Source organism: Pyxicephalus adspersus, chromosome Z, assembly GCF_032062135.1.
Source record: "Pyxicephalus adspersus chromosome Z, UCB_Pads_2.0, whole genome shotgun sequence".
NCBI lineage: Eukaryota > Metazoa > Chordata > Amphibia > Anura > Pyxicephalidae > Pyxicephalus > Pyxicephalus adspersus.
In genome coordinates, this window is record NC_092871.1 from 62,644,844 (window position 1) to 62,662,327 (window position 17,484).

The 17,484-nt window shown below is 38.9% G+C and overlaps 2 protein-coding genes across 12 annotated transcripts in view; one reads left to right on the plus strand and one right to left on the minus strand.

The window, feature by feature from the left end:
* The window catches only part of SH3GLB2 (SH3 domain containing GRB2 like, endophilin B2), a 97,257-nt gene extending 92,886 nt beyond the window's left edge, over nucleotides 1-4,371 (plus strand). For 3 of the 5 annotated variants that reach the window (XM_072431742.1, XM_072431744.1, XM_072431745.1), the window contains 5 exons: nucleotides 641-730; nucleotides 1,666-1,766; nucleotides 2,132-2,146; nucleotides 3,696-3,921; nucleotides 4,032-4,371. In XM_072431742.1, coding sequence (XP_072287843.1) covers nucleotides 641-730; nucleotides 1,666-1,766; nucleotides 2,132-2,146; nucleotides 3,696-3,921; nucleotides 4,032-4,139 — 540 coding nt within the window. In that variant the 3' untranslated portion in view covers nucleotides 4,140-4,371. The remainder of the gene's footprint in view (nucleotides 1-640; nucleotides 731-1,665; nucleotides 1,767-2,131; nucleotides 2,147-3,695; nucleotides 3,922-4,031) is intronic. The other 2 variants (XM_072431743.1, XM_072431746.1) reach the window with 1 other exon arrangement.
* Nucleotides 4,271-17,484, minus strand: part of NUP188 (nucleoporin 188) — a 51,865-nt gene continuing 38,651 nt past the window's right edge. For 2 of the 7 annotated variants that reach the window (XM_072431737.1, XM_072431735.1), the window contains exons 34-44: nucleotides 16,979-17,160; nucleotides 15,865-16,065; nucleotides 14,642-14,734; nucleotides 14,272-14,436; nucleotides 13,200-13,337; nucleotides 12,842-12,916; nucleotides 12,565-12,768; nucleotides 11,454-11,585; nucleotides 11,277-11,350; nucleotides 9,549-9,681; nucleotides 8,164-8,881 (exon numbers count right to left, since the gene is read on the minus strand). In XM_072431737.1, the coding sequence (XP_072287838.1) occupies nucleotides 8,705-8,881; nucleotides 9,549-9,681; nucleotides 11,277-11,350; nucleotides 11,454-11,585; nucleotides 12,565-12,768; nucleotides 12,842-12,916; nucleotides 13,200-13,337; nucleotides 14,272-14,436; nucleotides 14,642-14,734; nucleotides 15,865-16,065; nucleotides 16,979-17,160 (1,574 nt within the window). In that variant the 3' untranslated portion in view covers nucleotides 8,164-8,704. Of the gene's footprint in view, nucleotides 4,561-5,610; nucleotides 5,684-8,163; nucleotides 8,882-9,548; nucleotides 9,682-11,276; nucleotides 11,351-11,453; nucleotides 11,586-11,616; nucleotides 12,414-12,564; nucleotides 12,769-12,841; nucleotides 12,917-13,199; nucleotides 13,338-14,271; nucleotides 14,437-14,641; nucleotides 14,735-15,864; nucleotides 16,066-16,978; nucleotides 17,161-17,484 lie in introns of those variants that run through there. The other 5 variants (XR_011923584.1, XM_072431736.1, XM_072431739.1 and 2 more) reach the window with 5 other exon arrangements.

Below are 17,484 nucleotides of genomic sequence, written 5' to 3' on the forward strand. Positions count from 1 at the left end.
GATCATTGCATGCCACTGGCATTATGCAGGGGTCATCAGTAAATGACTGAATATGCACTTGTTTACACGGACTTATTAATTTAACTGGGAAATAACTGAGATAATTTGAATATTAGTAAAAAAAATATTGTTTAGTAATAAAGTTTGGAGACCGCACTGGTCAAAGGTGGATCCCTGTTCCTTTGGGGTATTCAAAATGCTGAATACCTTCTTTGGATAAAGCTGAACATCACTCTGTAATTCTGTACACTGCCTTAAAGGCAAAGTGCAGGAACCCCTAGCAAGTCCACTACCTTCAGTGGGATGTCCTACATTAAGGCATTTCCCATTTTTGTATTTTTTTTTTATTTTCCTTTTGTATTTTTTTTTTGTTTTATTTTAACAACTAACATCAATGGCTTGCCACATGAGTAAATTCTCTTGAGAAAGATCCCTTTTAACCCTGGTAAAATGAGACCTTGTTAGCCCCAAAGAAGCTAGAATCTAGATTGTGACATAATCAGTGTCTTGTGGCACTACAATTTCTGGTATCTACTGGATAGACAGAATTTCTTCTCTAGCTGCCACTGCTGACCATCTGACAGGTTTACTTTACAACTTTTTGTGTTATTCTCAGAAAGATTGTTTGATTCCGTTGCAGGCGGAGCATGAACTGCGAGTTGCCCAGACAGAGTTTGATCGCCAGGCTGAAGTCACCAGACTGCTGCTTGAAGGGATTAGCAGTACACATGTGAGTTCCTGAGATTTATAGAACAAAGGAAAACTGCTAGTGGTTGTTCTTTGTTCAGTGGTGGATTTTTAAAAAATGTTTTTGACTACATCCCCCCCCTTCCCAATCGGTAATACTAAGAACTTTAATGTTGAAACCAGTTTTTCAGCTTTATTGTAGACAAAGGGAAAATGACTACTTTCTATTATGTAGGTTTGCCCCGCAGATGATCTTTCCTCATTAGCCTTTCCATTTCTTTCTGTGCTGTGTCTCATCAAGCTTTGTTTCCTCATGTCAAAACCTCCAGCAAGGTGAACAATAGTCACATGACCAAAACTCATAGATTTTAGTAGTTGGTGACTGGAGCACTTTAGTTTTAACACTACAGCTGTATACACATACTAGGAATTTACATTTGAAAAAATGTTTTACCATTAAATTTTTTTTATAACACAACCTTTGTGGACTATTGCTTTGGTGTCTTTCTAAAATCAACTACATGTATATATAGTCTATGATTTGCTCTTCAGAAGCAGATTTGTCAGCAGATGGTGTTCACATGAGCCGTTTTTACATCTTCATCAGCATATGACACTAGTAGAAAAGCAGAAGAATTCAATTGCTACTTCCTCTAATCGGAGTCAGTCCTTACTGGCTACATGCTGCACAATATTTCTTGTTATCAAAAGCAACAAGAGAGAGACACCTTAGTGTTTCTGTTGAAGACAATTTGTGTCTAAAAACCACAGAAGACAAATTGTCAGCTGGACGTTTATGGAACATTTTCTTCCAAACGCTGCACTCTAAAGCAAAAGCCCCAGGTAAATGGTCAAACACTCAAAGTTCTACATTTGCATGCACTAGTTGTTGTTGACAGTGCAAAGTTTTTACTAAAGACCCAGGCTTTAGCTGACAGATGTCACCCTGGAAAAAACATAAGATGTTTTCTTCTATAGGTCAACCATCTCCGCTGTTTGCATGAGTTTGCAGAAGCCCAGGCTACGTATTATGCCCAGTGCTATCAGTATATGGTGGACCTGCAGAAACAGTTGGGCAGGTATGTAGATATGAAAATGTAATGCAAACAATTATGAAGTATAGTCACAACACTGACCTAGGCTAATCATGGTAGCAATAATCCCCTATGACTTGCTTTTGGCCTCATTGGAAATGCTTCAGATTTTACACCAGTTCCCTGGGTGCTAGTGTCCAGTCATTTTCAAGGTGCTCTGTCAATAGCACCATGGAAGTCATGACCAAATGACACTTGTGGGTTGTGAAGAACCAAGAGAACTGTGCAATGATTTTCATCAATGTGTCTGCACACCTTAATGGTTGGATATGAAATTAAACTTCATTATCTGACTTTATGTAGCTGTTGTAATGCTGTTTTTGTTTTACTTTTTTTTCTTATGCTGCCAGCTCAAAGGGTGATGTGTGAGTATAGTTTTTTTTGTGTGTATTTAGTGATAGTTGACTTACCCCAAGTGCCCACAACCTGCCCCTATACCCTATGTTTCAGACAATGGTCAGTATGAGTTATTACTGAACCTGTCTCTGGGTCTGATGACGAAGATAAAATAAATGATTAGTGTTCGCTCTACCAATGAATCTGCTTACATTATATACTCACCCCTCTAGAAATGTGATAAGCTCATTTGGAGGTATGATTCTATTACAAAATTGGCAGGAATGGGTGAGAAAGGCAAAAGCTTTTAGTGGCAAACCTAAACTTAGTTTTTTAGTTATGAAAAGACTTGCACCAAAAATTATTAGTTAAATTTCAATATAAACATAGACATTGTTAAATGGGCTCATTACAGTAAATCATGAATCCACTCTGTATATTATTTTACTGTGGTTCCGACGGTGTGTCTCAATCCCATCGCATTTCGCTTAATTGCTTCCTCAGGGGTATATAAAGACCCACTTTGGCTGTGTTAGATTAAACATAACAAAATCATGATAATTATTGGCCATATAACATATGGTCAAATAAATGATCAAACCATCACAATACATTGTAGCCATGTATTAAACATGTGCTGAAAATGAAACACATAACCCTTTTTTATTGCTGAGATTTTCTTCTCAAATTTCTGGTCCAGGTTAGGGTATGCGGACAAAGGAGTTGTGGGTTACTAAGAAAATCTTGAAGCCAGACAGCAGTGGCAGTCATTGTCGTGGTAAAATATGGTTCCGTTAGAAATGTCTATGTACATACAAGTTCTGACTTTACATTTAGATAAAATGAATGTGGACTACAGGATCTAACACTGTAGTTTGCTTCATATGTCATACTCCCCAGGGTAAGGCCTATGACCCAGCACAGCGCTGTTATGACACCATACATGTGGACAAAGATAACATGGGCTAGTAAATTGGCCATTGCCTATCACTGTATATTTTGATCATGTACATGGGAGGGTTTATGGTTCGTACTAAGTGGTTTCAACAAGGGATGGGTGAGCGAGTTTTTAAAACTTGATCTCGCGGCGAATTTGTCCATTTTCCCTTACCAAATTGTAAGCGAGAATGGATGGTGTAAATTCGCCAATCGAGCTTGAATTAAAAAAATAAAAGGATCGCGGGCTGTGCTGATCAATGAATGCAGCGCTGGCTCAATACTAACCTACAAGTTCAACAGCTGATTTCTGCCTTTGCTCATTGCCCTGGGGAAGCCTTAGGTGGTCAGACATTTCGATTATCCTCAGAAATGTTTTACTCCAGGGGGGCTTTTAAAAGTAAATACTATAATTGTTCTGGTGACTGGTTCTCTTTTAAGGTGATCCTTAACAAACACAAGCCTCTTCAATGAAATCTTGGCAATGATACATCTTTGCCTTTACTACCCTAGCCCTGGGTAAAATCTCATAGTTCAGATAATATTACATTGCAAAGTCTTTATGTAGCAAGTGTTTTTTCTGCTAGAAATGCTTCATACCCAACAGCCACTCTAACTTACCAAAATTGCCATCCTTCACAGGTTCCCATCTACATTTGTGGGCAATGCAGATGCCTTGTCTCCACCTCTCAGCACCTCACCATTAGCTGCCACTTTGCCACTGCTCCAAGCTATGAGCCCCAACTCTGCAGATGGAACCCTGAACCCTGACGAAGTTAAACCACCAGCTAGTGGCACACGTAAAGCCAGAGTTTTGTATGATTACGAAGCAGCAGACAGCAGTGAGCTGGCACTAAAAGCAGATGAGGTAAGAAAAAAAAAAAAAAAAAAAAAGCACTAGAGTAGCTTGTATTCCTTCCTAAATGTTACAAAGGAAATGTTTACCAGCTGCAATTTTTTTGTGTTTTTTTTTTGTAGCTGATTACTGTTTACAGCCTCCCTGGTATGGACCCAGATTGGCTCATTGGAGAACGAGGGAATAAGAAAGGAAAAGTACCAGTTACTTACCTGGAGCTCCTCAGCTAAACTAGAGCTACAGATGTGAATAATTTCTTAAAAAGCCAATTGCCCTTAGGGGCCAAATCACTGCTCTGAGGCTGCTGCTTCAAATCCCAAATCATCTGTCGTTGCAAGTTCCCTTTTTCACACAACACTCCTTGTAACTGATCAGCCTCCAGTTTTTATTGACTGAGTAGCACAGATGTAGTTAACTGCCTCACATTGTGCATTATTAAACTGTATTTTGCTGTTCAGAGAATGTCTCAAAAGTTATTTTTTCATTACCAAAACGGCTTGTGTTCAAATTTCTGATATTCCTAAATTTGTTCACCATAAAGGTCGTAACCCAAGATGGCAGCAGTTCCTGAAGCGTTAAGTCCTCTGTAGGTGATGGTTCCCAACTATTTGTTTCCTACAGTCATGGTGGAGTTCTGTACTTTTGACATTCCTGTTATTAGAAAAAAATGTTTTTTGTGGGGCATGTTTGGTTTTCAGAATTGTCATAGTTTAAAGAAAACAATACTTAACTTCAGCACCATTATGCAGAGAGAATGTATTAACAGAAAAAAATGTAAGGTTTATTAATCCCCTTTAGAACCAAGCCATCTTTGTACACATCCCTTGTACTGAAAATCAATAGCCCTACTTGCCAGAGATGTGCATGCTTTTTGACATATTGTGTACCTTGAAGCCAAGATGTATATCCATAAGGCAGATAGCCTAGTTAGGCTGTCTTACTGTAGTGTAATCAAGAGATAGTCCATAAAGAGGACATGTCAAATTGTAAGAGATTATGGTGAGAAAGTGATGTATTATGATTGATGCAGCTATGATTTACTTATCTTGTTCAGCTAGGTATATACTTAGACTTTCTATTATTCCAAATGGGAACATTCACATAATTTTCTGCAAATAATGTGGTCTGATTCTAGTTTACTGCAGAATGTTCTCATAAACTCAACACATTGATAACCATGCCAACCTTGTTGCAAGATTATTCAGAATGTTGTCTTTTGGGTTGTGTGAACACTTTGCTAGCATGATAGCAGGAATGTGGTCTTTAAAGTTCTGGGTGGTGGAGCATTTCAGTTTGGATTTTTTTCTTTTGTTTAGTATAGCACAAGAGTGTCCAAGCTGCAGCCCGCTAAGTAGTCTGATCCAGTCCTCTGCTCGTTGTCTTTTGAGGGATAGGGTGCTTGCGTCTCCTATGTGATCCTGCTGCCAGTTTTCTATGAACCCCAAATAATACAAAGGTAAATGTAACTGCAAGTGCAAGACTCTTGTGACTAATTCCCCCTAAAATTTCCTCACTAAGGCACCATCACAAGATACGGAAAACTATACCTGCCCTACGGTGCTACTTTGTCACACATAGCTGGACACTTAACTTCTGTGAACCCCAATTTCTCTAACAGTGAGAAAGGGAAATGTAGAATAAGTGGGGGACTCTTGTGGCTACAACCCTCTCCCAAACCAAATAAAATCTCATCACTCTTACCTTACCATGGTGCCACGTCACATATAAATGTCCACTTATGCTCTTTGAATCTGAGTTTCTTCTAAAAGGGGAGCTGTAGGTATATATAAATGTATGATAAATAGGGGGACTCTAACTCCCCCTAAAATTTTATTGCTGCAGCGCCATCACAAGATAAGAAAAACTATACCTATCATACTTTGCCATCCTGTCACATATGTGGTCAAGTATCCATTGCAGAGAGTCTTGTCATCTTCTATTTGGTGCATGTGCGTTATTTTATTTCATTTCAATTTAACTTTTTACTTTTTTTTCAATTAAAACTATTTTAATTTAACCCCCCTAATGGTCTAATTCTGTCAGTTTTTTTATGCAAAAAGTTATCCTAATTTTTTTTGCATAGAAAGTTTTTATATTGTGGGCCTGTAACTCTTAGAATTAACTCCTGGGTATGATAATTACCATATTTTTTGCCATATAAGACGCACTTTTTCTTCCCCAAAACTGGGGGGGAAAAGTTAGTGCGTCCTATACGACAAATGTGTTAAAAAAAATAATTAAAATATTATACTCACCCGATACCCGATCCTGCGTGTGTTTCTGGCTGCAGCGTGTCTCTCTTCTCTGCTCTGCCAGCATCGTGTTTTCTCCTGTCTGTAAAGCAAAGCGAAAGAAGCCGGCACAGCGCCACCTGCTGTTCCCTGTCCTAACTGCCGTACAATAGAAAAAAAGCACAGAGTGATCAGAAGGGGAATTTGAATGACAGAGTGATCAGAAGGGGAATTTGAATGACAGAGTGATCAGAAGGGGAGTTTGAATGACAGAGTGATCAGAAGGGGAGTTTGAATGACAGAGTGATCAGAAAGGGAATTTGAAAGGTACAGAGTGATCAGAAAGGGAATTTGAATGGCACATGAGTGATCAGAAGGGGAATAATCTTTCAGAATCTTTTTTTCTAGATTTTCCTCCTTTAAAATTGGGTGCGTCTTATATTCCGGAGCGTCTTATACGGCGAAAAATACGGTAGATTTATTTATTATATTATAATCATAAGTTATATTATAATACATAATTATAAATAATTATTTTTTAAAATTATGAAATAAGACAATGTAATTTAAAATAAAATTTAAAATAAAAAATGTACTTTTATTTTTATTGTATGTTGTATAGTGTTTTTTTTTTTTTACTGTAAAACTCATTTAAAAGCAGAAAACATTGTAATCTGCTTTTAAATTTACGGCTCGGCCACACCCTCAAATACATCACCACTCGCATCACCCGGAAGATGTCACATCCTGCCGGGTGATGTGAGTGGGGATTTTGCTCCCACCCGCCTCAACCCGACGCTGCTGCTGCTCTGCATCTCCAGGGAGATGCAAAGCACAATGCAGACCCTTCTGCATTGTGCATCGCATCTTCCAGGAGATGCGAGCAGCAATAGCAAAGTCCGGTGGTGGTGCCAGCTGGCATCACCCCCAGAATTTACTACTGCTGCTCGCATCTGCAGTTAGATGTGAAGCACAATGCAGAAGTCCTGCGCCCGGCATCACAGCGGGATCATCAGATCGCCACTGGAGTGCGGGGCAAAGGTAAGAGGGGCTTCTAAAATTACCTCAAATGTGACTCGGGATTACCGCTTTTTGCTAGTCAAATCCCCCCCCGAGTCACACTTGAGATTACCGCTAGGGGGGTTAAACATACATCTTTAATGTTTGTTTGCATTGTCCAAAAGTTTTATTCCAATGTCAACAGCAACCCCCAGATGAAAAAAGGTTGGGCGTCACTGCTATAGCATATATGAAATAAGACATTTCCCAAATTCCCCTGCATTTAATTAGATTTATAAAACTTCAGGAAATCAAGCCCTGTACATACCATAGAGAAAAATTATTCATACATCTTGGCTTAATGAATAGCCTACTCTTTCCATTACTGGCCCTCCTTCAAAAGGACAGGTTCTCCTTAAAAATGTATGCTATATTTCTGAGTACAGGAACAAGGCTGCTTGGTCTGGAATCTTTAACCACATTACATCAGTATCTACTTCAGTGCTCCAGGGAGGAATAGACAACACAATCAGCTTTGAAATTGTTTGATCTTTCTTCAATAGCACAGTATGGCAAAACTTTAAATAATTTCCCCTACCACACCAATGCTGTTAGGCATCTAATTCCATCATATGTGTTCTTCCTTTAGACACATTTGGTTAGAAGACCAACTGTTGCTTAACCAATTTTGTCATTTGACTTGTCTTCTTTGTACACTGTCCTTTTGAGCTGCAAAGTGTTTTGTTATTAGAACACAAAATAGCTGCTGTACTGTCACTCTCTCCAGCATTCCTGGTTCTGCTGTTATGTTCCAGACTTTTTTTTGGCAAGGTGCAGGTAAACCAAAAGGCCCAACCACTTCATATATATGTAATGATTATTTTTTTCCCCTGTGTTATTTATTGCCTGTCTGCATTTACTGTCTGTGTTTGACTAGATAATAATAAATTAATCATACCTACCTAAGATTACATGCTATTCCATGTGAACCTTTACCTTGGCAAAGACTAGTCAGACCACAATGTGTAAACAAGTTTCCCTTTACTTTCAGTATAAACAGGATGTCAGAAAATACCAGTTGTCTTCAAGAATAAACAACCATACAAAAAGTAAAATAAAGGGCACACTGGCCCAGTAGTATCAAGCTCTGTATGCTGTGACATCAAGTGAAGTCAATGTTGAATAATGTTTCTTGAGGCATTTAGGCCCCTAGCCCTAAAATGGGCTTTTTCAGTAAAGCAGTGCAAAGAACAACATTCCACAGCAACCAAACAAGTCAAATTTCCCTCATTCAACTACAGCCAAAAAAAAAAAACAATCTGATTGGTTGCTTTAGGCTAATTTTACACCTCCTAAGTGACCATGCTTAAATGCCATGAATTAGTGTGGTTTTGTAACAGTGTGATTAGCCTTACAAAGATTCTTTATGGTCTTCTTGGTTAATAAACCGGTCATAAAATCGTGGTTGGTGATCTCTTGGGTAGCTGTCTAAATAATAGTTGTGGTCTATGAAGAGAAATTAATTCATCTATCTATTCATCACTTTACCCAGTCTCCAGTGGTTCCTATCTCTGGGCATGTCGTATAAATGCTTGAACCAGCTGGATTATTGGCTCCTGGGCTTCAGGTGCTAGCTTTAAGGATGATCCAGTTTTTGGCTGAGGAGAAGGCAAGTGGACAGCTGCAGGAGAAGGAGGGACGCCACGTCGCATGTACCGTGAAAGACTGGAAACCAGAGTGCTCTATAATGAGAATGAAAGAATTGTTAAACCGAACACAGCTGCATGAGTGGTCATTCTATGAGCTTTATGTGCTGTGTTGCCCCTCCGCCCACCCGATCACTGTGCGGTATTACCCACTTAACAGGAAGTCAGATGCCTGGTTTAGCGGATAAATAAAAATAGATGCCCAGTTGTACTCATCCCTTCTGCATATATTGTGCAGGGTCTCCATTCTTTATTTAAAGTGAACATTTAGCAAAAATGTTTTTAATTTCTTTTAGATTTTGTGTGTTCACAATGAGCAGACTTCTCACTGTGGTCAACAAGTCAGGGAGTACAGTACTGTCAATCTGTCCTATGGGCAAACAAGACTGCAAAAAAAAAAAAAAAAAAAAGCACTACATCTTTTACAATTCAAACATATCTCCAGTCTATCTGAATAAAAAAAAATCAAATTGTCTGGAATTCATTGAATACTAAATAAAAAGTATCACATTGAGAACAGGTTTGGAGTTCTGGAGGAAATTTTTTAGGTTTCTGCTTTGGAAAACGACAGCACATGTTAAGGACTTTTCACACACATGGTTTCAGAATGTTACAGAATTATCTGGTATGTGTAAATGATAGAAGTTTCCATAATCATCAATTTGGAAAGATTGTCATCAATTAATTTGTGTTCTATCCATACCAGTTCAGAGGCCAGCTCCTGTTTCATGCGCTGCTTTTCCCGGGAGTGGACCGATGGCTCACGAAGATAACGCAGAGCTTGTGATATCAACAGGTAGAAACAGTTCTCGATGATAAATAGCAGCAAAGGCCTGCTGAAAAACAAGATGAATACATTAAAAAAAAACCCAAATTTTTTTTTTTTTTTTTAATAAGGTGGTATTATTTTGTGGATATGTGTGGGCTCGTAAACTTAGGTACTGTATAAGATTGGTCACACATGTTGCTTCTGTAACAAGATCCAACTCCATCTTATGGACAAAAATATGATATCTGTACTCATCTGTACTCAGGGTCAAGAAGAATTATTTACCCTTACTGCCGGCTAAGGATTGAGTACTGACAAACAGAAAAAAAAATTGTAGGCCAAACCAGGAAAACCCCTCCTAGTACCACCATGCCTTTGTTTTGTACCAAAGCAGTACAGAAAGTATAATAAATAGAAAACAAGGGAAGAGAAAAACCCAGAGCCCTAGACCATAAGTCCTGGGTCTCCACTCAGCTTGTCCCAATGCAGAACTACAAATCAGGTTCTTTGTATTATAAAGGTTCATTGATTGCATTAGTTGGTTAAAATTGAAAAAAAAAAGTTCTTATTTCTCTAAAAGATTCCTATAAAGCCATTGGCAACATATGAGGGAAAGTACATGTAAGATTCTGTATAAGGTAAGGACCTGGTAGAGCTCAGAATCAATCACCAATTTTAACCTTTCCTGCAGGAAGTCCCACTATAAATCTTGCAGAAAAACTACAGCACATCCATATGTATCTTATAAATACCATTTTAAATTACTAGGTCATCCTAGCAGTTTCCTGGATCAATAAAGATAACTAAAAAGCCCTTCATCTTGATTATGCAAAGCAGACAAGAAATTTGTTCTAGCAGAGAAAAGGCATAGAACCAGATGTACAGATCCCACTATGCCACCAGAACATCCAATAGAGGATTCTTGTATCTGGTGAAAACTATGTATAACAGTTTATTGAACCAAGTTATCAAGGGGTTTGTACTTCCTCCACCTATGGTACAGACTATGGAGCACTCTAGGAAGTAGGGACCACTTCCTGCAAGTCCCAAGATTTATCTGAAAAAGTAGCTTGGATACCAATTGTCTAAACCTGAGTAAACTACTCAATTTTTCCTCCTGACTCCTCCCCAGCCTGACAAGCTGATATCTGATTGAGGATCCTAAGGAGTAAGGAAGCAAAAAGACTAAAGAGAGCCACATGCCTGATCCACAAGACAAAGAACTACCTGAAAGTCTGTGCCAGACAAATTGGTCCTCTCAGGGGCATGATCAACTTGTTTAGCACCACGATTCTTGGCCTTACTACCCCCAGTAAACCTGGAAAGCAATCTTGTTACCCTATTTGGAACTCTGCTTGAATGCACACTGAAGATAGTGAAAAAGCTGCACAGATACTATGTAGACCAACAACACCTCTTTTGCACAACAGGACTGAAGAAAATATGTTCATTCACCTAGGACACTAGTAAAACAACTGGGGTATTTTGGTAATATGAAAGGTTATCCTTGGCTGGTCTACAGTTTGCAGGTTGAAAACTTCCTGTGTCCAAGATGTTCAGATTTGCAGGTTTAAAGCTGAATGTTACAGACATCCTTATAACACCAAGCCTATTTCACAAAGTTGGTTAAGTCCCCAGGCTTTGCTTTATTTTGGGGCTTACCTGAGGTTATTGCTTTCTTCTGACAAGCTAGAGGTAGCTGCAGATGGTAAAGGTGGATCTTTTTTCTTATCCATCTGCAAAGAGATATAATTAGTCACAATACAACCATTTTCAGTCTATAGACGCAGGAACACAGAAAGAGATGATAGATATTACCAAACCCTTGCAATTCCTTACCTTTCCCAGCATGTTTAGCATCACATTGCCAGTTGCTAGGAAGGTTCCAAATGAAGGTGCCACATCTGTGTCAAATGCTGGGGTACTGAAGTTCAGAGCTAATAGCATCTGATATTGTGAGAGGTCTAAAGGCTGGGGACAGATAATACAGGGCATTTATTTCATGCCACTTTGATAAAAAACAAAAACACACAAAATAAAATTAGCCCCAAAGTTGAACCTTTATCAAGCATTGTTGTACAGGATCTGCACAGAAATGCTTTCTCTGATTTCAGTGCACATTGTGGGCTTCTTACAAAAACCGTTTAAGCTGCAGCAAGTCATATCAAGTCTGTCTTATTTCCTGGATGGGCATGAAGCATTTTAGCTCTTTCCTAACAAGCTGAACAGTGTTTGCCTAACCCCTTTTATTTGGTTTCAGGATTTTCAGTCATAGGGACATGGCATACCATGGGCATTACCATTATGTAATGGTATTAAACAGAGGAACCAAGCAAATAAATGTGAGTTTTAAATAAGCACTTTTTTATTGTTTGGACTACAATGGGAATGGTGAAGCATCATAGTCAGAATGTTATAGTTCTATGTTCCCATTAGACACATTTTCTCCAATTGTCCCCCTCTGCCAAGTGGAGAAACACATATCCAATCTGACCAAAGGTGAAGCACCTTCCCCATTCTGTCTTTCACCTTCCCTTTCTTACAGAATGGGTGCACAGATTCTCCCAGGTACCTATGCCATCCATCCCAGAGGGCCCCTGACTGCTCATTTAGAGAACGAGCTTTTTCTTTTTTGGGGAAAAAAAATACTGCACTCTTGCACTCCCATCTACGTCACAAGATTTCGTGCCTACACACTGCAAGATCAGGTGATGTATGAAGGGCAAAGAAGATGGCGAAAGCGAAGGAGGATACCAGGATGACGCGGGACACAGTCAGGGTCCAGCGCGATCGAGGAATCTGCGGGATTAAAGGTGAGATTTTTTTTAATTTTTGGTTTAGTAATGCTTTAACGCAAAACAAATTAGCTAATCTTAAAAATACTCGCTAAAACCTAAAACAATAAATCTGAATTCTGATTGGAAGCCTGTATTTCTTCCATATGCCTGACCTGAAGTATCTGGCTTAGATCTGGTGTGAAGGCTTGCAATGCAGACAAGGTCTTGCTCAGGATCTTCAGGAGGCTGTGTTGGACAGAACATAATGCTTTTAACTCCAGGGCCTCGCTCTCAGGTGTTGGCTGCACAGAAGGAGTTTGTGGAGTGCGCTGACCTCGGGAGGTTGAGCCTGGTGACACAGCTTCCCCACTTTTTATCTGAAGAAAAAATACGTTGATTAAAAGTGATAGGTCTTCAAATGCAAAACTAAATGAGTGTTATAATACTCACCTGTAAATAATGTTGCAGCATCTTTCGGCTGTACAAAAGTGAGGTGCAAGATTGGCAGAGATAGCATAAACTAACCTGAAATGAAAAAAAAAAATATTCATTTAAACTCATGCTTTGTTTTCCTATAGCACCAGAAAGAGCAATCTATAAATAGTCCCATCACAACCAGACTTCACTACAAGCACATCAGGTGAATAGGATGATATGGGTTATAGAGCTTTGACTTAAACCCACCCATGCTGTACAATATGACACATTAAAAGCACAAATCTTAAATAAGTTCTCAATTGTTTCACTGCACTGAATTTCCGATTACTGTATAGCTACACTTGTGGATCTTTTGTGTAAAACTTCTCACCTGAATGTCCTTCATAAACTGTGGTAAGTGGAAATGCAATTCTTTGATAAAATTGGATAGTTGCAGCAGAAAACCTACAGTGAGGTCAGCCTCCTCCAGGCAAGCCGATATCTGCACTGTACGCACTGCACCCAGGCACTGGGGAAACAAAAAGAATAGGTAAGAGATCAGTACACAGTGGAGAACAAAAAAGAAAACAGAAAGGGCAAGAACATTTTCTGGAATTGGAGCATATGGTGATAATGCACACACTTGCCTATACCTTTAACATTGTCCTGACAAAGAGAAAAGGGAAGGACCTCAAACCACCTAGAGGTTGTGTGCATTTTTTAAAACCTTTCAAAACCGTATTTTTATGTTGCTTTTTCTGTAATACAAGTGGTCACATTTTCTTGTCTCAGTTTGCAACTGACCAACAAAAGATAGGCAATAGACAATGATAAGCTCTTTCATCTCAGCAGACTGCATATTCTCCCATTCACATGTAGCACATTTCATTGGCTATTAGTGCTGCCCCTCCTTGTCCCAGTCGCAGTTCCACTGCAAATATGCTTGCAAGCAGCTGATGTCAAACCGCTAGCATTACTTAACATATACTGTACATAGCAGATAGAGTATAAACTGAGTTCTTTTACCAGAAAATGCAACTTAAGGAGTATCTGTCTATACAAGGGGCACGCCACTAGATGGTGCCAGGTCATCATGTAGCGTGTATATTAAACAGTACCTAGTGAAATTTACTGGTAGCCATTAGTAATGCACAAAAAATAATTTTAGTCAGTATGTAGTTTTCCTGTTTCTTCAGGTAAAAGTAGGCACCTTTGTTTAATTTGTAAGTATATAAGTAACTATTAATTGGTATATGCTCAGGGTTCAGTTTTATTGTTTTAAGCATGCTTCCCGCAAGGCTGTCTTTTTCTTCTGCTTTCCTGTTTACATAAATTGTCCAGGCAAACAATATGCAGTAATCTGTTACAGGTTAGGGACTCACAAGAAACAGAAAGACAAAAAGTTTAAAGCACTGGAATATTTGGTAAAATATTTCAAATTTAAGACCTGCAGTTCTTAATACCTGTAAAATCCTCCCTTGGTGAACACCTACAAAGTCTAAGGCCTCTGTTAAGAAGTTGTATCTCAAAGTCTTCAGCAGCCTTTCCATCAGGGTAATGGTCATTCTGTACACACCAGGCCATGATGGAGCATCCAGAGTTTTACGGGATGGGAGTGGGGTCTGTGCCTATGAAACAAAGAAAGAAAAAAAGTTAGGAATCATTTTTTCTATAAGATAGGGAATAAAGAATGAACCCTTGACCCACAGGAAAGGGGACAGAGAAGTTAGGGACATAGTGAAATGCCATAGTAAGTCCAGTTAACAGTCAGTTTTTCCATGCCCCATTAAACACAGATACACTTAAGTAGAAATCCACAAATTATTTACTCACAGTGCCAACTCCATTGGAAGACAGCTGGTAGACACTCAGCAGAGGCAGACACACACTTTGAGTGATGCCAGATCCAGCTATGGCTGCTGCCCCCTAAAAATAAAATATGAAACAAATGTTAGACTTATTTACATAGTAGGTTAGGTTGAAAAAAGTGGAAGTTCAGTCACTAGGGAAATAAACATATCCGAGATATAAAACCCTATAAGACATAGTTGGTCCAGAGGAAGGCAAAAAAAACCCTGGTACAATTTGGTTCAACAGGGGATCCTTCCTGATTCCATGATGCAATCGGATGTTACCTGGATCGACAGTCACTGTTATTTTTACTTTAAAGTCTTAATACCCAGTTATATTCTGTGCTTCTAGAAAAGCATCCAGCTTTTTATTAAAGAAATCTAAAGTAGTTGCTAAAACTACTTTCTGAGGGAGCCGATTCCACATTTTCACAGACTTTACAGTGATGAATCCCTTCCTTATCCGGAGCTTAAACTTCTTTTCCTCCAGACGCAGAGGGACCAGAGTTCCCTCTTCTCTTTGTAATGATCTCAAAGTGAATAATGGGGAAGAAAGTTCTCTATATGGACCGTGTAAAAAAAAAAAAAAAATATATATATATATATATATATATATGTTTACACACATACAGGGTGATCATATCCCCCCCTTAAACGTCTCTTATGAAGGGAGAATAGATTCCCTTCAGCTACTCTCCCCTCATAGCTCCTCCATTCCTTTTATTAATTTAGTTGCCTTTCTCTGCACTCTCTCCAATTCAACAATGTCCTTTTTATATAAGGATATGTACCCTATCCTATACATTTTCTGTATTTAACCTAATCTAATCTTCAAGGCATTGTGTACTCCAAACTTTGGTCGTATACAGGCTACCTACTTTTACCCAAGACACCCCCGGTAATAAAAGTACATAAATGTCACAGCCTGATTGTAAAAGAATATCAGAAATAAATGTAAAGTCTGGGCCTTTTGGAATCCAAGGGGGTCCAGTTGCTGTAAGCTTAGCATAGGTATGATGCCTACACAAAGCAGTATTTTGTGGCTCTACAAACAGATTTAGCCCTACAACTAAATACCTTGATCATCTCTGTGTAACACAGCTAGAAATCATTTTACTATCTTGCCCATATTAAGGGCACAACAAGGATCCTATGTAATATAAAATGTCTACACCTGTATATAGGGCAACTGCAAATAAAACTGACCTGGTGAGTTTTGGCTAATGTGAACAAAAAGTGAAGTACTGCTTCACAGAAATGGAGGTTCTGCTTGACTCGCAGGCTGACTTCCAGAGCGCTGAAGAGCATTGGCAGCATGGGTAACTTCCTGGTCACTTGTGGCCACTGGTCTCCATCTTTATCAGCCTGGCACAGCTCTTTGGCCAAATGTAATGCCAACACACAAACCTTCATAACAAGTCAAGATGGAAGTGGGTAATCAAAAGGGTTTTATTAAAAACAAACCTGTGATTTGCTAATGAAGTAAAGTAGCAATGGTTTACAGAAATGCCATGAACTGTTTTTTTAAATCATTAAACTAATAGAAAGAGCTGTAAAAAAATAGTAAACAAATCATTATTTTATTTTTATTTACCAGGAGTACATGGTACACATGCATGTAGTTTCTAGGTTGCTAAGCCTCTCAGTTCCAAAGACTATTAAAATACAACTATAAAGACATTTCCCAGCAGTTGTGTGTAGGTTTATTTTCCCCATCGCACCATACAATATACACAAAGTACAAGAAAAATTATGTCATGCTTACTTTCAGTGCGAAATCTAATTTTTCTATACAATATGAATAAGGCCAAAGCACCAAAACAAGAGTGGCATGAAAAAAAAATATTCACTGAACTGTAGTGATTATTAAGTATCTTGAAAGCTTTGTGATGTAATCATGAGCAGACATGATTTTGGCAGGGCAGCTGGACTCCTTGCGAAATCTTGAAGTCAGGAAACAAAGTGTTAAGAAATCTTTGTAGTGGATTCCATAGTGTAGCAAACACAATTTTTTCAAGATGGGGAAGGATTAGAGCCATTTTTGGATTCTTACTGTCTGGGACTGCCTCTGTGACAATTGTTATCTTTAGGTCTTTTCCTATAACCGGGCCAATTAAAAAAATATAAAAAAATTCCTGGTAAAAGAGTAAAATCTTCTTGGCAACAACACTTCTTGGCAAGTCTACAAGTTAATGCATTAGCCATCTATTATTTAAACTGCCAAAAGAACCCTGGGACCTGTTGTCACCTGCTGTAAAAGTAATGTTGCCATTGGTCAGTATTTCATGGATGCATATATTAAAAATCATTAGCCTCTTACCCCATCAGGCTGGTCTTTTTGCTTTGATTGAGGCATATCTTCAGTTTCCATGCGGTCCTTGTCCTCTCCACCATCAACACTTGTCACTTCATGTCGTGTCTGACTGACAAGAATAGCCACCTCTTCCTGTAGATTTTCACAGACGCTCAGCACAAGTTGGTCATACTGGAGAATATTGGAGGCTGCATACAAATCAGAAAGCATGAAGCTACTGCTCAAGACACCAGCCTTTATGCAGCAGATAATATATTTATGTTACAGGCTCAGTGTTCTCCCCAGAAATGTTTTTCAGACGGGTGGAGGGAAGCTGTAACCGGGTGGTAAAAAAGGGGGTGTGGCAAAACACAGCAAATTTAGTGCACCCAGTTGTTTATGCCATGGGTAGCCAGTAACCTCTTATTGTTTCAGTGTTCTACCTTCTCCCAATTATTTGTTACAACTTTGTAATGCCTGCACCGTTAGTATATCCAATTTTTCTATTCTATGTATTTTGCCACAACTGTCCT